The sequence below is a fragment of the Microtus pennsylvanicus genome, chromosome 18 (assembly GCF_037038515.1).
Source record: "Microtus pennsylvanicus isolate mMicPen1 chromosome 18, mMicPen1.hap1, whole genome shotgun sequence".
NCBI classification, from domain to species: Eukaryota; Metazoa; Chordata; class Mammalia; order Rodentia; family Cricetidae; genus Microtus; species Microtus pennsylvanicus.
Genome location: NC_134596.1, coordinates 41,651,730 through 41,676,154, shown reverse-complemented (window position 1 = coordinate 41,676,154; position 24,425 = coordinate 41,651,730). Strand labels below are relative to the sequence as shown.

Below are 24,425 nucleotides of genomic sequence, written 5' to 3'. Positions count from 1 at the left end.
TGGAGGAGCAGGGATGGTGGAGCTAAGAGCCTGGACCCTTTAGACCACAGATCCTGAATTGGGAGAACTGAAGTTTGGCTTGGATCCTTTGGCTTCCATTTGACTATTTTTTTTCCCACTGCAGCAAAGTATCTTTCTGTAGCCCTTTGCACACACACACACACACACACACACACACACACACACACACACACCACCGGAGTGGGCAGGGGAGACACACTCACACATATATGTACATATGTGTACACATGTAACCCATATAGTTCAGAAAACTTCCTCTGCATGCAGTCTGAGTTCTTTTTTAAAAATATATATAATTTATTATTTTTTAAAAATTTTATTTCATGTTCACTGGTGTTTTGCCTGCATGTATACTTGTCTGAGAATGTCAGAAACTCTGGAACTGGAGTCACAAGACCGGTCTGAATTCTTTCCCTTGTTAGATTTTTTTTTTCCATCTTATCAGTGATCAAAAGGCTTGCAAGGCGCTTGAGAATAGGCTAGGAATGATCTCAGCCGATGGGATGAACAGGGAGAGAAAAGAGAGTGTGGTGGTTTCATTTTGGAACAGACTTCAAGAGCTGTGCGTACAGCATGTTGGTAGGAACTTGTCTGTGGAGACACTGTAGTCATTTTGATCCATGTCCAGTGAAAACTACGGCAGAACTGCCAAAATAGAAGGAATTCTGGGTCCGCTCATTTTCTTCAGATAGTGGGCCAACTGGAGAAATTTGTTAAGCCAGTTCTGAAACACTACACCCAAAACTAAAATGAGCAAGCGTAATCACGTGCATCGGCAGTAGGAGGTTCCCTGAGAACGTTCCAGATTCTCTTCCACCAGTCATAAGACACCGCTTAGCTGAATGTTGCGTGCGGGTGGTACAAAGAGTACAGGAAGGTAACTTGTGGAAGGAGTGGTCGCCCCGCCCCCTAACTGAAACAAACATTGGGCTGGTCACTTACTCTAGCTGGGGTTCTGTTTCCATAGTTAGGTAAGAGCTTGAATTAAAGGTGTCTAAAGTAGCTCCCAGCAGATCTTTTGATCTTGAAAGTGACCTTTGTTGACACGAGGCTCTGTTCCTACCTCATTCTTAGAGCTAACAGCAGAAAATGGAAGCTTTACCTGTGACTACATTCCCTTATCTGTTAAAGGTCATCCCACGTTCTTACTCAGCTAACTCGCAAAAAGATCTGGCTCACACCAGTTTCAACCATTCTTAAATATCACAGCCTCCATCACGACAGCTTCCAGTGGGGACCTTCAGGGACTGGGGTGCAAGTTTAGTTGGCAGCTCCCCAAAGTGTTTGCAATAATGACTGTTCTTGCTGGGATACATGTACCGAGCAGACGGCATGACTAGTAGGAATTAGAATCATTGCTGGTATTTGAGCTAGCAGAAACCAAGTGATTAAAATTATAGCTGCCTTGAAATATTTAGCCCTCACAGTAACCTTTAATGACAGTTGTGCTGAACATGGTAGGAGGTACCTCTAATCCTAGCTCTTTGGAGGTGGACAAAGGCAGATCCTTGATAAATGTGGAGGGTTATAGGGCCTCTTGGACTGTGTGAAACCCTGTCTCAAACAGTACAGAACAGAAGCCCAGTCGTGGACTCAACCTCGGTATCTATCAGTGGATGAGTGCGATAGAAAACGTGGCATTTATGCACAACACAGTTTTATTCAACTATATAGAAAATTGAAATTAGACTTGGGTGAATTGGCAACCTCATGTTGAATGAAATAGGTGAGTCTCATAATGAGAATTACTGTGTTTGCTCTCATGTGTGCTATCTTGGGGATGGGGAGAAAGTTAAAGTAGAAGGGTATTAGGGACGCAGAAGGGCAGTCTCATCTCCGCACTTACATGCATGTGTGGAAACGCCGGCATGGACCCTTTTACTTGTATTACTACTGCGTACTCATAATGCAAGGTGTTTTGAATAGCTGGAGTACCGACAGTTCAGCAAAAGAACATCCAACTGCTGGGTGTGCTTCCCGTTTCCATTCCTGGTTAATGTCAATCACAGATCTCACTTTATTCTTTCTCTTTCAGCTGTATCTGTTTAGTGAGTCTGAGTTTTCTATCTTAGACTGTAAAGTTGGTCTCACTGAATGCAGTGCATCTGTCTTCTTAATCCTCTGCCCCTGGCCAGGCACAGTGGTGTGGTGGTGGTGGTGGTGGTGGTGGAGCAGCTTCTCACCAGCCCCACACAGCAGTGACCTCATGCTGGGACAAGTATCTCTGCAGCTCACAAATCCAGTCTTTTCTCCACGGTTCAACACTACCGCTTTTGTTAGGACTTGGCCAGATTCAGTCACTTCCTTTTCAAATGCTCTTCTCATGAAGTCCAGGTAATGAAAATACGACGTAAATAAGTTTCAACGTGATTTTTAAAGTTGTCCGGCATTGCTAACTGTGCGGCTGTTTTTCAGCGCAGTGAGGGACAGGTGCAGATGACAAGAGAGCCAGAGTGAGTGCTGGGCTTTGCCGGCCGCGTGCTTATTTGAATAAAACGGCATATGAAATACTCATTAGCTGTAGTCTTGTGTGCATTAATACAGAATTAGAAAAAAGTGAAGCCATGGGACTTGGGAAGTTTTGGGGGGCAGTTGATGCAGAAAACTGGGATTAGGAGGGGAGTTCGGAGGTCGAGGATAAAGGTCAGTACAGCTGAGGTTCGTGAAGAAGCCCTGGGGGAGGGGAGGCAACAGGTTGAGGGGGCAGGACAGGCATGGCGGTCAGCAGTGAGTCCTGAAACCCTGTGATCCAAGTGGCATTTTAGAAACGAGCATGTGCTCATTCAAGCACATTCTTCTCGCACCATCTCTCTTGTGAGCAGAGATTCAGGTCTGTGAGCTATTTATCCAGGGTTGAAGACACAACCTGTGGCCAGGAGCCAAAACCAAGTCAAATTATCCGTAATGAAACTTTATTGCCGCAATGAAATTAAAATCTGTGCTACACGTGCGCTATCTCTTCACCAGCTGAGATGTTGATACCAGAGGCATCTGGGATGATGCATGTTGGCCGCTAAATTTAGTGTAATAGTTGCTTTCTGGACCCATGGTTTTTCCCTCCTGTTGTTGCCACCGTTTTGGGGGGTTTTGTTATTCTTTTTTATTTTTTTTTTTAAGAGATGTGGTCTTGGTCTTGCTACGATGCCCAGGCCGGGCTAGAACTCCTAGTCTTGCTTTAGCTTCCTGAATCGCTGGAACCACATACGATTCACACTGGGCCTGAGCACAGTGGCTTTCATTGCTCTTTGGGGTGTGTAAGGTGGATCAAAATGCAAATTTTCTTGGATAACAAGCCTGATGTGCCCCGTGAGACTGTCTCAAGCAAAATAAGTAATATAAATATAACAGCTCCTCTTATCCCGGTCCCACCCAGTCCTGCGGGATGGCTTGAGCTTAGCTGTGTATGGTCGCTCGCGGTGAGAGCTGCGGCCCCATCAGACGAGCCTCACTCGCTCTTCGCTCACATTACTCCTGAGCAGCAGGGGCTGGCTGCATGTCTGTCTTTCCACATGGCTAGCGTGAGCTCCCTCACATGGGGTTCTCAGGGTAGTCAGATTTCCTACATGGAGGCTGAGAAGTCTAAAGTTTTCCAAGCCAGTTTAAAGTATCATTTACGCAAACTTAATTAAATTTAAACTACTCTTGTATTCCTGGGATAAATTTTGCTTGCTGTGATTCCCCCCCCCTTTCATACATCGGGTTAGATGTGCTGCCTTCTTAATATTTTGCAGTTCTCTATAAGTGAGGTTCACGCATAGTTCTGTGTCCTATGTGCATTCCTGTGCAAATCGAAACTGGGACGGATTGTGCTACCGTAAAGTGAGTTGAGATGCTGTCTATGTTCCCCATGATCTGAGACCGTTTATATAATTTAGATGTAAGTGTGGGCCTCACCACTTGTCTTTGTCCACTCTGAGGCAGACATTCAGTCCGTTACCCCTTGGTTCTCCAAACTGCATGTTTGTCGCATGCAAAACACACTCAGTCCATCCCAAGAGTCTCAAGTTTTAGCTCACTATTCCAGCATCAACTCCAGAGTCCAGAGCTTCATCTAATTAGATCAGGTAGTTCCAAGGCAGACTTCCTCCAGCAAGTCATGCTTCTGAAGTTCATTGGTGGGACAGCCATGGGATAGATAGATACATCCTCCCAAATGGGGGAGGGAAGGGGCATCAGGTCCCAAGTGAGTCCCGTACCTAGCAGTTCAACAGCTCTGAGTCCTCTGGCTGTAAATGATCTTTTTTACTCCATATGTTGCCTCCTGGCTGGCAATTGGGTCCCCAACAACTTCTATGACTTTGCCTGGCTCACCTCATAAAACGGGCCTCATAAATTGAGGTCTCACTTTGACAACTTTATGATTCTAGAGTCTTGAGGGCAGCTCCACCCCCATAAGTCCACACGCCACACGACGTTGCCCTGGCGGGGACTCTCGCTCCACTCGGCTGTGACTTGATGAGTGGACGCATTCTTGGACATGCCTTCAGAGGTCATTCTCTCGCCGGCCTCATGACTGGCACCAAGCTTCCCGTATCCGTGCTGATCTCCTTATCAGTTACTTGACCATATCCTTAGTGTTCTCTGCTGAACATATTTTGGCCAGGCTGGGGGTTTTTCTGAGTCTTTGTTTCTAAAATCATTTATTTCCTTTAACATTTTACAATGCAGTTAAAGGAAACCACACATCAGCTGGAATGCTCCCCTTCTTGGATGCGTCTTTCACCAGGCATTTTAGCAAATCCTGCCCCGCACTGCACTCCTTCACGCTGTAGTCCTGCCCCGTGCTGCGCTCCTGCACGCTGCGCTCCTGCACGCTGCGCTCCTGCACACTGCAGTCCTGCCCCGCGCTGCACTCCTGCACGCTGCACTCCTGCACGCTGCGCTCCTGCACGCTGCAGTCCTGCCCCGCGCTGCACTCCTGCACGCTGCGCTCCTGCACGCTGCGCTCCTGCACGCTGCGCTCCTGCACACTGCAGTCCTGCCCCGCGCTGCACTCCTGCACGCTGCACTCCTGCACGCTGCACTCCTGCACGCTGCACTCCTGCACGCTGCACTCCTGCACGCTGCACTCCTGCACACTGCAGTCCTGCCCCGCACTGCGCTCCTGCACGCTGCGCTCCTGCACGCTGCACTCCTGCCCCGCACTGCGCTCCTGCACGCTGCACTCCTGCACGCTGCACTCCTGCACGCTGCGCTCCTGCCCCGCACTGCACTCCTGCACGCTGCGCTCCTGCCCCGCACTGCGCTCCTGCACGCTGCGCTCCTGCACGCTGCGCTCCTGCCCCGCACTGCGCTCCTGCACGCTGCACTCCTGCACGCTGCACTCCTGCACGCTGCACTCCTGCACGCTGCACTCCTGCACGCTGCACTCCTGCACGCTGCACTCCTGCACACTGCAGTCCTGCCCCGCACTGCGCTCCTGCACGCTGCGCTCCTGCACGCTGCACTCCTGCCCCGCACTGCGCTCCTGCACGCTGCACTCCTGCACGCTGCACTCCTGCACGCTGAACACACGGATGCAATTCAGCCAAGTTCCTACCATTTCATAACAAGGGTGCTCATTCCTCCGGTGTCTGTTGCCTTGTACCTGCATTCCCACCTGAGGGTTCCTAAGACTTGCCAGTGTGACCCATTGGCACGGGGTTGTCCGTGGTATTCACAGTCGATCCCCCCAACGTTCTGGTCACAGCCACTTAAACACCCACCAGGTGAACTCAGATGTTCTCCTAGTACACCTCCTTTCTGAGCATTCACAAAACTGTTAATCTTGCTTCATATCCATCTCAGTCTTTCCAGCTTGTTCCTACAAATCCTTTGTTATCCAGTTCCAAAGTTGCTGTCTCATATTTAGTTCTATGTTACAGCGGTACCCTCTCCTGCCCCAGTTTTCTCATATTTAGTTCTATGTTACAGCGGTACCCACTCCTGCCCCAGTTTTCTTAGTTTCTTAGGGCTGCCCTAACAGAGTATCCATGACTTAGCAACTTGTAACAAACAGAAAGTTATTCTGGCGTCCTGGAATTTCCAGGATCAAGGTACTAGTATATGGTAGGTCTCCTGGCTGCACCAGGAATACTTTCTGGAGAGGTGGCTTAGCAGTTAAGAGAGTTTTCTACTCAACCAGAGGCCCTGAGTTCATTTCCTAGGACCCATATTCTGCAGCTCACAATCACTTGTAACTCCAGCATCAGGGGTCCAGTGCCTTCTCCTGGCCATCATGGGCACCCACATACAACATGACATACATTCTAACACATGAAATGTGTGTGTGTGTATGTGCATGCATCACACAGAGAAGGGCAAAGAGAGGACCAGAAGGGAAAAAGAAGGCCAAATTTAACCTTTTATAATAATCTCATTCCTGTGATCATGGATTAATTCCCAAGGGCGGAGCCCTCCTGTCCTAAGCCCTGCCTAAGGGTCCTCCTCCTCCTGCTGCCACAGTCCAGTGTTTCAGAAGGACACACATCCATCCGATCAGGGCCATCTGAGCCCCTTCTCCGCTCCAGTGGCTCTTCATAGTTCTTTCTGACTATTGATCTTTTCAGGTTTTCCAACCCTTTTTGAGACAGTTTGGTCATTTATATTTTACTAGAGGATCATAAGTTAAAACTTTGGCACAAAGCTGTCTGCATTCCTTTAGTTGAAGGTTTGTCCGTATCTGCGGTCTGTTCCTCTTCTCATCGCCAGTCCCAACGTTCTCGTCTGTGTACTTCCTCCAGTGTGTTTATTGTGCAATGAATACATTTTAAATTAAACTTGCTAAAAATGCACATGGATGGTATTAGGGACAAATCTGGGAATGATTTAGCCCATTCTTACGCCAAGTGTGGTGGTTGTTGCCTGAAATGAGTTATTTGAGTTGTGAATTGGAAATGCAGAGACTTGATTATTGTTCTGTAACCGTTGCCCCATCAGTCTGGTTGCCGGTTCTGGGAGCACATCTTCGTTAGACCTGACATCCTCATTAGCACATGCTTTCTCACAGCCTACCATCCTCTCAGTAGAGCCTTCCCACCCACAGTGCTACCGGCCACGTTGCAACGAAAGCACATTAATTTACCATGTAGCACAAGCATTGTGTTTCATTTGATGCCATCACCGTGAGACTGCGTTCTCAACTATGTGAGTGGTCTAGACAGAGGAATGTAGAAGGCTTTAGGGTAGATTCCTGGTTTGGGGGAATAATACTTAATAAACTCTTCAAGTGTTTGAGGGCCTCCCATGAGTCCGAGTCTGCTGTAGGTGCCGTAGCGATGCGGACGATTTCTGGACATACCAAGTGCACATCAGTGATGCTCTGGTCTCTTCCCGGGCTGTCCCTCTGCAAAGAGCTCCACATACTTTTGTTCTAGTCCATCACCTACTTTCTGTTCTGAACATACAGGACACTCTGCTCTTTTAATGACTTTGAGAAGAGATTCCTAATCCCCTCTGAGGCTGTTCCTTGCACACAGCAGCCAGAGTTCTGAGTGCCCTTCTTTCAAATTTCAGCTTGAGTCTTGCCGCTCTTAGGCAAGCCTTTTCCAAGAACACATTATCTCAGACTGATGTATTTGCTCTGAAAGGATAACTAGACTTGTACGTATGCATATCTCCAGTGTGTGCTTGACTAGGGGTTGTGGTGATAGCGTTGTCAGCAAGATGAAGACTTATGAGCTCAATGACAGAGACACCATATTGATAACTGCGTAGTGATTCACCATCAGCCTGGAAGGAAGTCTTTAATAACATGGTGTAGGGTTCTGGTTTTGATCTAGTTCTGTTCAGCATGTCTGCTCATTCCACTACTTACCAGCGAAGTGTTCATTTTCCTCATGTTGGAAAATGCGGTACGCTGGGGGTGATGTAATGGTGAACAGGAGATGTGTTCTTCCTTTCAGGTGTATTACAGTGTAAGCACTTGAACCAGGAAGACTTGCTAGGCTAATGCGGTGGGATACGAGTTGTAGATGGGGTGACTGTATGCCTAACAGAGTCAGCGTGTAATTGTGAAGCTCTCTGAGCACTGGAAAGGTGGGAGATATATTCAACCCACCCTAAATGTCAAGATGGAATGTAATTGGGATAACAATATAGTATGAGAAGAGGGGGGCATGCCATGCGGATTACAGCCCTATTCATCTGTTTATGTATTTTATTTAAAATTGTGTGTGGTTTGGAGCACGTGTGTCAAGTGCTCATGGAAGCCAGAAGAGGGCGTCAGATTTCCCAGAACTAGAGTTTCTGGTGTCTTGAGCCGCCCAACATGAGTGCTAGGAATCAAACTCTATCACTCTGCAAGATGTGGTAATAACCCCGGCCAACTCTGCGACCCCAACAGCTTTATTGGAAGAGGCACGCAGAACCTTTAGTCACTAATCAGTCAGTGTTGATCAGTGAGGTCTGAGTTGTTAGAAAAGGTCCAGTTACATCCGTAGACATGCCGAATCCAGAATGAGAAATTCTAAGGCCTTTCTGCTCTGCTGACTTTTAAAAATGATCCCAAGGTAGTTTTCCAGGCATTTTTTAATGCTTGACACATTGTAAGAAAGCATAACTAAACATGTCAGTTTGTATTTCATAGGACCCGAGAAAACCAGAATTAATAGGGATCCAACAGTCAGCAGTGACTTGGTCTGCAGTGCAGTGAGGGTCTCAGCAGCGAGATGGGAGGGAAGGGAACTGATACTTGCTGAAGCCGTGTTCTTAAAGTCCCATGCGTATCGACACGACAGAGATGGTCGGGACAGCAGCAATGACAGCATGTAGGTTAGCGTTTACTCTGCAGGTCTGTGCTGGATAAAGCCAGTGAACAAGTGATTGCACCATGATGTGTGTGATCTCGGGTGACTGTCAGCTGTGTCCTCTTGTCCTGATTTAGGCTCGTGTGGTTGCTGGCACAGTTCACCTCTTTGTGATTGTAAGACCCAGGCCCCTAGTTCTGGCTGGCTGTCATCTGGGGCTACTGTCAACCGCAGAGGCTGCTGTCGTTCCCTGCCAGGTCCCCTGCCCCATAGGTGCTGTCTTTCTTTCAGCCCCTTCTTTCAGGAAGGGCCAGCCACTTGAGAACTTACCTCATGAGGTCAGACCTAGCAAGCGTACTAGCGTGGGCTGCCACAAGATTCCGGAGACTGGGTGGCTTCAGCAGAAATGTGTTTTCTCATAGATCTGAAAGCAGGAAGTCTGAGATCAGAGTGCCCACATCGTGTTGGGGCGGGCTCCTTTCCTGGCCTGCAGATGTCTGCTTTCTCTCCATGTCCTCCCGTAGCCTTTGTCCTGTGCACGGATGGAGGGGGCAGTTCTAGGGCCACCAGTCCTGTAGGTGCCTAAATGTATTTACCTGGGGATTTCTCACCTCAGCAGTGGATTTGAGCAGACAAGACTCAGTGTGTCGCACCTGGATAACCTCCTTTTTGATCACGTCATAATCAAAGGGGACCTTCGTTGTATCTCCAGGTTCCTAATTCCTGGAATTAGAGGCAAGTACCACCACACATGACTTTAATCTGTTTTTAAATAGACAGGTTACCTTTGATCAAAAGTAACATCTAATCATAGATTTTTAGAACCTATGATCACTTAGTTCTAGAACAGGGCTTTTTTCTTCCTGTTGATTCTGATTATTGATCCACAAAGACCTCAAGCCTCTCTTGAACCTCATTTCATTGTGGTTTCTGTTGGCCACTGTTGAAATGCGTGTTTTGAACAGTTGGACGGCAGTGTTCCATTTGGATTTCAGAAAGAGAAAAGCCTTTTATTAGCACTGAGCGAGTGGTAAGTAGGGGAGAAAACAGGGTGATGCAGCTTAGAGACCTGAACACCAGGCTGGGGGGGTATGGGGGAGTATGGGAGAGAGCAGGCTGTGGGGGGGTTATGGGGGAGTACGGGGGAGAGCAGGCTGTGGGGGCTATGGGGGAGAGCAGGCCCTGGGCAGTGCGGGATTGCTGGTTGTCAGTCCCATAGCATGGTTGTTCCCGACTGCTGTGGAAGATGCAGCAGGTTGTAAATAGATCCTGAGATTTACATTTATGTAGAAAATTTATAGGCTATAACCTGTCTAGTTACCAGTGGGCAGGCTAATGTGTCTAGAAGTCCATGTATAGTGAATCCCAGGCAGGCGTCAAAGCTTCTGTAATCACTGTCTAAATTGGAACCTTAAATTCTCCTGGCCTCTGAGAGGAGAAACCTGGAGTCTAGACGGTTGCTGGTTGGAAAGCCTGAGGTCTTGGGTTATTTGCCAGGAGGATTGCCGACCGGTGACACGGGTGATGCCAGGAAGGATCCATGGATACGGCGTAAGGGTGGCCCTGGAGGCAATTAGGGCAGGTGAGCCACAGGGAGTAGCCCAGCACATGAAGTATGGGGTGGCTGTTAGCTGGGGGAAGAGGATGATGACGGCTGTGGGTTTAGAGGCAAACAGGGTAGAAATGATGTTTTAAATCAGTCCCTTATTGCAAAATTTGCTGACACTGCCCAGACCTCAGGCTCCTAGATTCTGAGACAGTGGTCACTGCTTCCCAGAGACATTCTGTCTCTAACTGCCGTGACATCAACTCCTACAGCTGTCCTGAGTCTCTGCATAGTCTCACTTTGGATTTTTGTGTTTTGGCAGGTTTTTATTTCTTCCTTTCTAATTCCCCCAATATTGATGTTCCTCTGAAATCCGTTCTAGGCTCTGCTCTCTCTCACTTGCTCATTCTCACTGTCTTACAGGGTGATCTCACTCACTCTGCTCATGTTATGATGTTATGAAATTTTGTAATGCTTCATAACATTATTAGCATCTGTGTGCTAATGATTGCCACATTTTTATCCCCGATCAAGGCCACACTGCTATTGATGTGGCACAGGATATCTGAGTCTCAAGTAAAACCATCTAAGTGGCTCTTCTTATGCCCCCTGTCCCACACAGTGGCATCACCAGAGTCTTGGCTCCTTGTGCGATGTGATAACATCCACCTGTGCTATCATCATTCCAATCACAACGCAGATTCCTTTATTATTCCATAAGTCCCCATCCTCTGCAGTGCCTCTGTTGGAGGGAGGGGGATGGTGATGCCTCAGCTTCCTGCTCTGGCTGCCTGCCACCATGCTTCCCCTGCTCATTACAGACTCGCCCTCTGGAATAGTAAAGCAAAATAAACCCCTTCTTCCTGTATGGAGCTGCCTTTTGTCATGGAGTGCCTTACAGCAACAGAAAAGTAACACAGCTTCTGGCCAGATTAGTGGCCAGAATATACAAAGAAGTCAGAAAACTAGCAAGAATTGAAAGCAACCCCATCAATAATAAACGGGCTAGTGAAATAAACAGACAATTCTTGAAAGATGAAATACAACTGGCCAATAAATACAAGGTAAAAATGTTCAGCTTCTCTAGACATCTAAAGATGCAAATCAAAACCACCAAAATTCCACGTCACCCCAGTCAGAAAGACAGTCATTAAGAAAACAGTTCACAGTGTGTCCGCAAGGATGACAGCAAAAGAGAATCCTAGACGCTGCTGGCAGAAATGTACTACTAGTTCAGCCCCTGTGGAAGGCACTGAAAGTAGGCCTTCCATATGACCCATTCACCCAAAGATCTGAGTCAGCACGTCCTGGGGGCAGCTGCTCACAGTCGCCAAGTTATGGTGCCAGCCTGAATGTGCAGCAACGGAGGGATGGTTGAAGAAAATATATGTATACAGTGGGATTGTTTTCAATCATAAAGAGGAAAGCAGATTTGATTGGAGAGAAACATAAAATTTTATATGCTATCTGTCATTGTAGTTTCTAGATTTCATATAGCAACACAAAAATATGCTAGTATATACGCTATGAAAGTAGGAATAAAGTTGTCTAAGCTGATAACGGTGACTAATGGCAGGGGGAGGAATGCGAATAGGGACAGCTGTGAACTATGACGCTTGGGGTCTTAGTTTGGGTTACTATTGCCTGATGAAACCCCAAGCAACTTTGGGCTAAAAGGGTTTATTTGGCTTACACTTCCACATCATGCTTCACCACTGAAGGGATTCAGGACAGGAACCTGGAGGCAGGAGCTGTTACAGAGGCCATGGAGGGGGTGCTGCTGCTTGCTTGCTCCACATGGCTTGCTCAGCCTGTTTTCTTGTAGCCCAGGAATGACACCACCCACAATGGGCTGGCCCTCCCATATTGATCACTAATTAAGAAAATGCCCTACAACCAGATGTTATTTCAGGGCCATTTACTGGCAGGGGTTTTCTTTTTCTGTTTTATAATCTGCATTGTGCTTCACTGGTGTGTTTGCACAGGCTCACGTGACTGCAGCTGCCTTTCTGTGCCTTGTGTAGGTGCCATGGTCTGGTAGCGTAAGCCCTCAACATCAGTTCTTCAATGTTTCCATGGCTACTCTAGCTCTCTTGCGTTTCTGTATCATTTCTTTTAGAATGAACGTCTCAATTTCCAAAGGAAATAGAGACAGTAATTTTTTATTGGTTCTGACTGCTGTTTGGCCACTGCAGATCAGGTAGGGAGGTTGTCACTCACAGTCTGAGCTCTCATTCCACGTGTCTCCAGTTTTCCTCTGCTTTACTATCTCAGCAACAATTTACGGTCTTGACATCCTTCATTCTATTTATTTTTAGTTACTTGTTGAAAATATATATAAGCAGCAATTAGTTTATAAAATTTATTCTGGAATCTTAGACTTGACCAAAGTTATTTCTAGTAGAGTTGGGTTATAGATCTCTTTTGATTTTCTATGTTCACAGCCGTAGTAGTTCCAATACATACTTTTGATTTTTACTTTCTGTTGCTATGACTTTTTCCTTTTTAAAATTAGCTTGTGTTGACTTTGCAAAGTAAGGGTTTCATTATGCCTGTGTGCATACGTGTACGCACACACTTCGACCACACCAATCCCTCGTTACTTTTGTATCTCCTTCTCCTTCTCTTCCCTGTCTCCAGTACTTCCTCTTTTGGTTTCATGCCCTGTTCTCAGTTGCTTTGATTGCTTCAGACTTCAAGGGCTGTGTTGAATAAAGTCTAACTATGGGTGTCTTGCCCTGCTCTCTTTCTGGGCTTCAGTCTAATCGCAGCTGTAGACCACTATTATCCTGTTCAAAAGGTTTGTGTGTGCGCATGCGTGTGTGATGGTCTTGCTGTGTTTTGTTTTCAGTGTTACTCTTATGTGTAGTTGGTAGTTTGGGCCACTAACCAGCTCCCAAATAAAGACAAGGAGGCTTTTTATTAATCATGAATGCTCGGCTTTAGCTGTCCCACTAACTCTTTTAACTTAATTAATCTGTTTCTATTTATTTTTCCTTTTTCCTTTTCTTTTTAAAAAAAACATTCTTTTATTCTGTAGGTCCTACTTTCCCACTTTCTCTGTGTCTGTCTGGCCCCTGTGTCTCCCTGATGTCTCCTTTCTGCTTTTTTTTTTTTTGTTTTTGAGCCTAAACTCTGCCATCTACTTACTCTCATTTCCAGAAGTTTAGTCTATACCTCCTTTACTATTGGCCATCCACCTTTTTATTAGATCAATCAGGTGCCCTAGGCAGGCAAAGTAAAACAGCAACACATCTTCACATAATTAAACAAAGGCAACATATCTTTATATAGTTAAAAAGCATTTGACAACCTAAACAAATGTCACACATCTTTACATAGTTAATCAAATGAAATACATCTTTGTATAGTTAAAAAATATTCTACAATGTAAACAAATGTAACACATCTTTACATAGTTAAACAAATGCAGTACTTCTGTATATAGTTAAAAATATTCTACAACGTAAACAAATGTAACACATCTTTACATAGTTAAACAAATGCAGTACTTCTGTATATAGTTAAAAATATTCTACAACGTAAACAAATGTAACACATCTTTACATAGTTAAATACAGCACTTCTTTGCATAGTTAAATATTTGCAACACTTGTGTTGTTAGGCAAATTGAAATACTTTGTCTCTGAAAGATTCTTAATACATCTAGTATTTTAGCAGCAAGCCTCTGAGCTTGGTTTGGGTAAGCGGACAAGGATTTTATTTTGATGATTTTGGTGCAGTGAGTTGAAGCAAGGCTTCACAGGTCCTTGTCAAATACTACCACTGAGCTGTACTCCCAACCTGAGAAGGTTCTAATTATATCTATTTTATTAAGATTTATTTATTTTTATGTATATGAGTACTCTGTCTACATGTATGACTTTATGCAAGAAGAGGGCATCAGATCCCACTATAGATCATTGTGATTCACCATGTGGTTGCTGGGAATTGAACTTGGGACTTCTGGAAGAGCAGTCACTCTCTTAACCTCTGAGCCATCTCTCCAGCCCCTAAGTCTAATTAAACAGGTCGTAATTGCTTATATTTTATATTTCTTTAGATAAAGAAGCTAGTGGTTTGAGGGCAGGTTGACTATTTGATCTAATTAAACCTATCGATACGAAGTTACTTGTGAACCTCCCTTAAGTCCTCCAGATGCCTAAATCATCTCCAGAGAGGTCTTCTCTTCCTCGTGCTGTGCTGCTGTTGCCCCTGGGCCGTCATGGAGCAGTTCTGGAACCCACACAGCAAGCACAGGCAGTGGGTGGCAGTGGGTGGAGGATCTGTGAAAGGACCATGGCTTATATCAGGAGCCGCAGCAGAGTGGGCTGTGTCAGGCTGGTCCCTTTTATAATGGCTTTGTCCTGAGAATCAGAAGGGCCACTTGACAGCACATCTCCAATGATGCCTCCTAGACCTCACTTTTTCAAGTCTCTGTTACCTCCCAGTGCCACCACCCCGAGGACTGAGCTTTCTGCCATGTCAGCCTTTAGGGCACACACAGTTAATGTGCCCAAACCAGAGCTTCACTCAGGCAGCGCCTGTCTTTGCTCAGGTGGTCGCTCTAACCACGCACTAGCCTTCTTGTTTCCCGCCTCCACCCCATTCACCTTGCTGTGAGAAGGCAGAGCTTTCTATTTTATTATAATTACTAACATGTATTAATCGTACATGCTAAGGAGTGCTGTGGCATTTCTTTGCCTCAGTCATGTCTGCCTTCCTTCTAGCCTCAGGTCTTCCCCACCTTTCCTTCTCCCACTTCATTCCCTCCCCACGGGCTGCAGGGCATCACGCTGCGCTGCCTCCCTGGAAGTCCTGGGTGCCACTGTTCCTCTCAGACTTGCATGTAGCAGTTCACATGCCGCATTGAGTAGGCCAAACGCCTTCTCAAGTCTCTATGTTGAAAATCTGATTGTTGTTCTCAATATTTATAAGTATCTATTAGGCATACAATTTTTTATTCGATGTATGTCTTCATATTCACAATATCTAGTTTGCAAAAACTTTCATTAAACTCAGTTTATAACATCAGGTGACGAGGCACATCTGTCCTCCATCACTAGGGTAACTGTGAGGTAGCTCCTTTGTCTCTTCTCCCAGTGTGCAGGGTGCTGAGTTTACCTCAGCCCGGAGGACTGACCCTGACCAGTCACCCAGGTGACGGCACGTGTGGTCCTCGGTAGATGCTTCTCATCGGTGTGAACTCCAGAGGCATCCCTGTCTTCAGGCAGTTGTTTCTTCTCTTGTCAGGCCTTCCCCTCCTCACCACAGGAGGATCAGGATTGAAAGGGGGCCGTTATGAGCCCTGTCTTATGTGGCAGGGCTCTGAGGGTCTATTTGGATAACACTGAAGACGGGAGGAAATGTGACTCTGTCTGTGAGTTTTAAGCCCCTAAGGTAAGATCAGAAAGCGTCTGGGCCAGTGTGAGCCAAATAGTTGAAGTCATACATTAATTATGGTCATGAATCATTTTTATTTTTAAAGTCTTTACCATTGACAAGGTTGTTTGCATAGTACCAGTGGAGTTCCAGGCACCCCCTAAGTAGCCGCTCTTTGTTGGCGTCTCTCTGGGTTGGTGATGCCCATTGTTTTTACAAAAACTGCTTATGTCCGCTGCCTGAAGGAGTGGTCTCTATGTAGTTTTCCTTGATAAACTATTTTGAACTTATAAATGTAGGAAACAGTGATATTTCAGTTAATCTCCTACTCTATCAATCAAAATATCCAATCTCATGAATGTGCTTATGTTATTCATAAACGCTGGACAATTAGCAACTAAAGTTATTGAGAGCCTCTGTTGTACCACACTCTGGGTGAAGCTTCTAGAATGTGCGTGAGATGAGTGAGTATTTGTGCCTCTCAGAAAGAGCTGCTGAGGAAGAGGACGAGAAGAACCATCTGGCGCAGTATGGTCCATAGCGCTGTCTGTTTGGTGCTGCGTGTGGTGTGCTGTGCACTTCAGGAGCAAGGCACTCGTGCCTCCAGCTGCCTGGCACACTGTGGCTGAGCTGCCTCTTAGCAGGGTAAGCCTTCGCTGACCTGTGAGGGGACAGAGAAGATGTGTGGGCAGACGCAGCTTAAAAAGAGGCACAGAGATAAGGAGTGGAAGATCATGTCCAGGTAACTGCCAGTGGGTCAGTGCTACTGAAGACACAGGGAGGCAAGGCTGTGGATGGAATGGGTGCCGTATCGCAAAGACCTAACCTTGCCTCGTCCAGGTTTCTGTAGAAGCGACTTTGCGAGTATTAGTGTTCCTGAGCACACGTACACACACGATGTAAGACCGTGTTACCGGCAGTGTTCCTGAGCACACACACACATCTGTAAGACCATGTTACCATCAGTGTTCCTGAGCACACGTACACACATCATGTAAGACCATGTGACCATCAGTGTTCCTGAGCACACATACACACATCATGTAAGACCATGTTACCATCAGTGTTCCTGAGCACACGTACATACGTCATGTAAGACCGTGTTACCATCAGTGTTCCTGAGCACACACACATCATGTAAGACCATGTTACCGTCGCAAAGACCTTCCCTTGCCTCATTCAGGTTTCTGTAGAAGTGCCTTTGTGACCATCAGTGTTCCTGAGCGCACACACACGTACATACATCATGTAAGACCATGTTACCGTCAGTGTTCCTGAGTGCACACACACACACGATGTAAGACTGTGTTACCGTCAGTGTTCCTGAGCATACACTTTTTGTGTGTGTATTTATTGGTGATTGGTTATTTTTTCTTTTGAGAATGTCTGTTCAGTTCATTTGCCCATTCGTTGAACAAATAACCTGGTGTTTAATTTGGGGTTGTTTTATTTTATTTTGGAATTGAGGACCAAAGTGAGCATCCACAGGATGAAGGCAGCCAATAGAGCCGGGAAAATCTTCATGCTGATGGCATCCATACCTATAGCATGTTAAAGAAAAAAACTCGACAGCATGGAGATTTAGTTCAGTGGTAGACTGCTGATTTTCCCGGCTCATGCGGATGCTGGCTGTGTCCTGCAGCTTTTTAACTTTGCTCTTGTCTCACCGTCGGCTGGCCCCATTAAGCTCCTGGAGTCCTTGCAGAGTGTCTTTGCCTCTGCCTGCATCTTGAAGTTGCCTATGCCTATATCCTGAAGTATTTTTGTTTGTTTTCTCTAGTAATTTCAGAATTTTAGGACTTAAGTCTTTGATCCACACTGAATTGGTTTTTTTCAGAGTGAGAGGGGTCTAATTCCATTCTCCAGCTCCCAGCACCCCATTCTCCTTTATGGGGATATCCAGCTCCCAGCACCAATGTGGAAGAGTCTGTCTTTCCTCTGCCATATCACCCCCTTGCCCCTCCCACCCAGAGTCCTTTGGTTCTGCTGTTTTCTCCCAGTTTGAAGAATACATTTCCATTTTCCTCATGGCATCTCTAGGTGAACAGACATTCCTGACTGTATGTATGTATGTATGTATGTTTGAATGTATATATGTGTGTGTGTGTGTGTGTGTGTGTATGTATGTATGTGCATCACACATGTGCCTGGTGCCCATGGAGACCAGAAAAGGACACTGGATGCCCTGGAACTGGAATTATAGATGGCTATAGCTACTTTGTGGATTCGGGCAACCAAACCTGGGTTCTTTGTTAAACAAGTGTCCTTCACCACTGAGCCATCTCTCCAGCCCCTCGTTTGTTTCTGAGACGGAGTTTCACTACTCTCTCACCACTAATCTCAAAATCCTGGGCTCAAGCCATCTTGCCTCTGCCAACCAAACATCTGTGTGTATAGAGTACCTGGTTAAAACATCTGTGTGTATAGAGTACCTGGTTAAAACATCTGTGTGTATAGAGTACCTGGTTAAAACATCTGTGTGTATATAGAATACCTGGTTAAAACATCTGTGTGTATAGAGTACCTGGTTAAAACATCTGTGTGTATAGAGTACCTGGTTAAAACATCTGTGTGTATAGAGTACCTGGTTAAAACATCTGTGTGTATAGAGTACCTGGTTAAAACATCTGTGTGTATAGAATACCTGGTTAAAACATCTGTGTGTATAGAGTACCTGGTTAAAACATCTGTGTGTATAGAGTACCTGGTTAAAACATCTGTGTGTATAGAGTGTTTGGTTACAGTATCTGTGTGTATAGAGTGCCTGGTTAAAACATCTGTGTGTATAGAGTACCTGGTTATTGATCTATTTTTCATTTTTTGTTAGGAGCATATTTCCTTGATCATGCAGTTATAGAGAATCTTGATATCTGACAGATTTAAGATTGGTTTGTTATTTCTAGATCTTGTACCCTTTATATAAATTATGTAAATTTATATAAAGTAAGCCCCCATGTCTCTACCTCCCAGCAGTGAGATCACAAGCTTGTGCTGCTGTGTCCAGCTTTTCCAGGGGTGCTGGGAATTGAACTTGGGTCTTCGTGTTGAGTAACAGGCTCCTTTCTGACTAAGCCGTCTACTCAGCCCCTCAGCCCGATCATTTTCTAAAGTGATCTAAACCTCTGGAGTCTTTTGCCCTAACTATGTTGTAGCAGAGAGGTAGACATTCAGAGCACTGTTATTTTAGGACTTATAATTCCTGTTGCTTCATTATATGTTTGAATCTAAAAATAATTGGTTTGTTCAGGATTGATTCTATTTATCCTAGGAGATTTATAATTCATGTCTGTGACTCTGTGTTTAGACTTTGTAATTACCTCACTTACATTTTTCTACCACTTGTATTTCTAGGCTTCATAGAGCCCAGTGTGCAATTAAACAGACTCAGGTAACTGTTCAGAGAATTGGAAAGGAAATTGAAGAAAAACTAAGACTCACATCGACAAGCAATGAGCTGGTAGGTTTTTACACAAGTACCTGTTCAAACTCCTTGTTTTCTTCAAGTGATTATCATATTATTCTTGGGAAAAATCTCTAGACAGTGCTAACAACGACGCTAATAATGTTGCATTGAGATGACTGCTGGTATATTTTAAATGTTAGAAATAAAAGTTCCCATCTGCTAATAGCGTAAGGTAAACCTGCCATGTTCTGTTAGATGAAACTTGAGATTATGTATAATTACTTGGAGGATGACTAGCAGACTATTTTATTAACGTCTTATAAATGTGAACTCTAAACACGAACTGTATAGTAAGTGAAAAATAGCTGCCAGGATGGGGTGGAGGGACCATCAGGGACTCATTTACCGAAAGTAAGCGTTTGGGTCTATGCCTGTGGCTCAGCCACTAAGAAACCTGCCCCCAAGCCTAGCAACTCGAGTGTGGTCCTTGGGATTCATTTGTCAGAAGGAACGAGTCCATTCCTTCACAGTGTCCTCTGACTCCCATGACACACGCACTCACAAACACTAAATAAATAAACACGAAAACCCATTTCAGTGGTATATATGCGTAATGCTGGGTTTAAAGTGGAGACAGTTTCTTAAATTTTAATTTGTACTTTGATTATATTCACATAGGATTAATCAACTTTTAAAAGATGGGATTTTTGATTTAATAGGATCAAATATAAGAGACCCATTTGTGCGTTTTTGTTGTTTGTTTTGGTTTTTGGTTTTTCGAGACAAGGTTTCTCTGTAGCTTTAGAGACTGTCCTGGAACTAGCTCTCGTAGACCAGGCTGTCCTCCTACTCACAGAGATCCACCTGACTCTGCCTCCCTAGTGCTGGGATTAAAGGCGTGCGCCACCACCACCCAGCGAGACCCGTTTGTGAGCAATGTTTACCTTTAGAGAAATGTGGGTTTGGTTAGGCATGCCAAAGAAATCATAACCTCAGTCCAGCTGGACGGATTGCAGATGTTCATAAAGTCTGATGCTGTTTTATACTCTGCCTCAGGAGGGGGAGACTTCTGTCTCTGTGAGCCCAGTATGAGCACTAAGTTACACTTTGCTTCAAATGAAGCCATGTGACTCTGCGCAGTTTTTATGTGCCAGGGTTACAAAGACACTTAAAACCCACAACTGGCCATGAAGTCACAGTAATCATTTGTCCGCAGGAACTATTATCTCACACACACAGCCTCTTCCCACTGCCAGTCGCACGCTCGTCTAAAGGCACCTGTTACACGGTCACGTGCCCCTGGAGTTACGGGAGGTGTGTGCAGGCACCTATGCAGGTCCCTCTTCTAGGACCACACAGTCACGTGTCCGTGGAGTTAGGCGGGGCGCGTGTGTTCAGGCACCTATGCAGGTCCCTCTTCTAGGACCACACAGTCACGTGCCCCTGGAGTTACGGGAGGTGTGTGCAGGCACCTATGCAGGTCCCTCTTCTAGGACCACACGGTCACGTGCCCCTGGAGTTACGGGAGGTGTGTGCAGGCACCTATGCAGGTCCCTCTTCTAGGACCACACAGTCACGTGTCCGTGGAGTTAGGCGGGGCGCGTGTGTTCAGGCACCTATGCATGTCCCTCTTCTAGGACCACACAGTCACGTGCCCCTGGAGTTACGGGAGGTGTGTGCAGGCACCTATGCATGTCCCTCTTCTAGGACCACACAGTCACGTGCCCCTGGAGTTACGGGAGGTGTGTGCAGGCACCTATGCAGGTCCCTCTTCTAGGACCACACAGTCACGTGCCCCTGGAGTTACGGGAGGTGTGTGCAGGCACCTATGCAGGTCCCTCTTCTAGGACCACACAGTCACGTGCCCGTGCAGTTACAGGAGGCTTGTGCAGGCACCTATGCAATTCTGTCCCAGGACCACACAGTCACGTGTCCGTGGAGTTAGGCAGGGCGCGTGTGTTCAGGCACCTATGCAGTTCTCTCTCCTGGGAATTGAGCTAATAGTGTGTGTTCAGTCTGTGGGAATTTGCTGATATTGGCTGTCCATACATGCACTTGTGCTGTGCCTGACACACAGCAGGTGTCTGGTGGTCCCCACATAACTGTACTAGCTGCTTGTTTCTTATTTGCCTGTGGGAACTCCTCCATGCTAGAGAAACAACTGTCTCTTGTGTTATAACTTAGGATCAATCAAAGACTAAATTCCAGGCCATGAGTATATTGTAGGGGCAGGATAAAGTATCAGGTTTTAATCCTTTCTGCACTGCACAAAAACACTGCATTTTTAAGACCCTTGCCTGGGGAGAACTTGCTAGGTCTTATTTTTCTTACTTTTCTCTCCCAGGCACGACTGGGAAACGACTTGCGTCATTGAGTGGTGGCGTGTGCTTTGTCTCAGTGTGGAAACATGTATGCTTAATCCTGTTTTTCTAAAATATAAGTGGTGACACACGGGGCAAGGTGATAGAATGTGCGAGTTCACCAAGTCAGGTTCACAGGGTCACTCCGTGTTTTCACGCTGCCGAGTTTGCACAGAAGGAAGTCAAGGGAGTTTTGAACTGGAAGTGAACCTAGAAGCCACCTAGTCCCCTAATAACCCTACTGAAAATCACACCCCAGTACAGTTCCCTCCCCTGAGTGGTTTTTCTCTGTAATATTTATTACCATGTAGCATGATATCTATTTAATATGTTTTTGTCTCTCTAAACTCTGTAAGGCTTAGGATCACCCCCTCCTACTTCTCCCTCCTTCCCTCTCTCCCTCCTTCCCTCCTTCCCTCTTCCTTCCTACCCAACCTCCCTTCCCATTTGATTCCCAGAATCTAGGCAAATGTTTGTTCATGGTAAATGTGAAACAAGTATTGAGTGTTTATTGGATTTAAGAACGGATCCATTAGGCTGGAGAGATGGCTCATCTGTTAGAGTGCTTGATTCTCTTCCAGGGTTAACCCCCACCTGCCACATGGGGAGACTCACAACTCTATAACTCAAGCTCTAGGGGACTGAGCTTCTTCTGGCCTCCACGCGCACTTGTACATACGTGTGCATGTGGCATACATACACACAGAGACACTCAGATATATACATCAATAAAAGTTAAAATAGAAAAGGAATGCATTCAACACAGTGCCTCGTTATAAACCCTAAGTTTACTTGTGGTACAGGAGAAATACAGTTACCTCCCTTTGTAAATTGGTCCACGTCCTTTTGCCCCATCCCAACTGTTTTCAGTCCATAAGACTCACTCTTCACTCTAGCCCAAGCGGAGGCACAGTGAAAGGCGTATTTGATGCTGAAACCAACCAGTCATCCTTTTCAAACCTCTTCCCACTTAGCCTTAAGTAAGATACAGAGTTTACAGTTGATGCCTTGCAGAGATTTGGAAATTTCTCACCTTACGTCCATGCCGAGCATGAACGCTGGCTTTTAATTGTATTTCCTAGGGAATGTCTGCCGCCACCATGGTGGCCTTTGACATTGTGTCTGGGGTTTGTTAGCTGCTTTTGTTGCGGTGACTGTATGTCTTCTAAGTGTTTTGTTTTGTTGTGGCTCTATGCTAGAGCACATTGGTTGAGTTTAAAATGTTAGCCCTACTTTGTATTCCTGGGGGATATCCTCATGGTCATAATAAATTATTTTTAGCCTTTTACTGTGTTCAATTTGTTTAAAAATTTAGAGAATGTTTTTCTTTTATTTTCAGGGGGAATATTGGTCTGTATTTTGTTTTTCTTAATATCTCTTCTGTGTTGGGGGTGATGAATGTATGTGTGTACAGTTGTAGGCCTATGCCACTTAGTGAGTTCAAGGCCAGCCTGAGATAGATAAATGATAAATACTCTTTCAGGTTTACTTTTGCCTCTTTTGCCATCGTTTGGTGTTCTTTCCTCTGTGTTTGCCCTGTCTTAACCCTGGCATCAGCCATCTCTCTTTAGGTTGGCTGATGGTATTTAGAAACGAGATCTGGTCACTGGGTGTGCTTCTTGCTTTTAAAGCCCTCTCAGTGGATGTGGCTATCTCTGTATGAATGTATACCTATCTGTAGGAAAATAAACATGAGTTCATAATAATGTTTTCAGTTCTAATGCCACAGAGTTTATTCTGGCTTTCTCCTTCATTTTGTTTATTTGCAGTATCTTTTTCTGATAGTGAGAAACCTGGCTCTCATTAAGTACAATGTATTTATCTGTTAAGTCTTGGCATATGTGTAAAGCGGTTCCGATTTCCTTTTCCATTTGTTTTGTTATTTTAATTACTAATGTATATTAGATCTCTATATTAATGGACGTCACGGTGACATTTCCACATATACATGTATCATGCTTTCATCGTATCTGCCTTCCCAAATGTCCCCCTAGTCCCCCCCTCCTTTGTACTTCTTTAGGGCATCTGCTACATTGTTTTTATTTTTGGCTTTTGCTGATGAGAGAAGACATGCAATACTCTTTTCAAATTTTAATTAGAATTTTTTCAGCCTTACTTGGAGGGTTTTGTTTGTTTATTTATTTCTAAATGTTTTTCGCCTGCACATGTCTACACACTGCATGTGTGCCTGTTGCCCATGGAAAACGGAAGAAGGCATGAGATCCATAGAATTGGAGTTACATAAAACTGTGACCCCCCACCCCATGTGAGTGTAGAGAATCAACCTTGGCTCTTCCGGAAGAGCAGCCAGCACTGAGTGCTGAGCTGTCTTTCCAGTGCTTATTAGTAATATATGTGATGTATATTTATTCCTATATACAAGTTCTTTTCCTGATAGGTATTTCAGGAAAATGTTCTTTAAGTCTGAGGCTTGCATTTTTTTCTTTTAAGAAAACAATTTGTTTTAAAGATTATTTATTTTTTCCTTTATGATATGAATGTTTTGCCTCTGTGTGTGTGTGTGTGTGTGTGTGTGTGTGTGTGTACACACCACATACATGTCTGGTGCCACTGGAGGTCAGGAAGGGGCTTTGGATCCCCGGGACTGAAGTTCCAGGTAGTTGTGAACCATCTGATGTGTGGGTACCAGGAACCTAACCCAGGTCCTCTGCAAGAGCAGGAAGCATTCTTAACTATGGAGCCATCTCTCCAGCCTGCGCTTTGTTGTTGTTCTTGAAGTTGAATGAAATCTACTGTATTTGTATATATGTTTGTGTATGTGGGTGCGTGAGTGTGTGTGTGTGCATGCCTATCTACGTGTGTGTTGGATGCGCAGTGGAAGCCAGAGAACCCTCTCAGGTTCAGGACCCTCGACCTTGGTTTGGGTTTTTTGGTTTTGACACAGGGTTTCTCTGTGTAGCCCTGACTGGCCTGGAACTGCTCTGTAGAGCAGGCTGGCCTCAGACTCACAGAGCTCACCTGCCTCT

At 45.4% G+C, this 24,425-nt stretch overlaps 1 protein-coding gene across 4 annotated transcripts in view; it reads left to right on the top strand.

The window, feature by feature from the left end:
• Positions 1-24,425, top strand: part of Uvrag (UV radiation resistance associated) — a 227,097-nt gene that overhangs the window by 85,166 nt on the left and 117,506 nt on the right. For all 4 annotated transcript variants that reach the window (XM_075953312.1, XM_075953313.1, XM_075953314.1 and 1 more), the window contains one exon: positions 19,027-19,132. In XM_075953312.1, the coding sequence (XP_075809427.1) occupies positions 19,027-19,132 (106 nt within the window). The remainder of the gene's footprint in view (positions 1-19,026; positions 19,133-24,425) is intronic.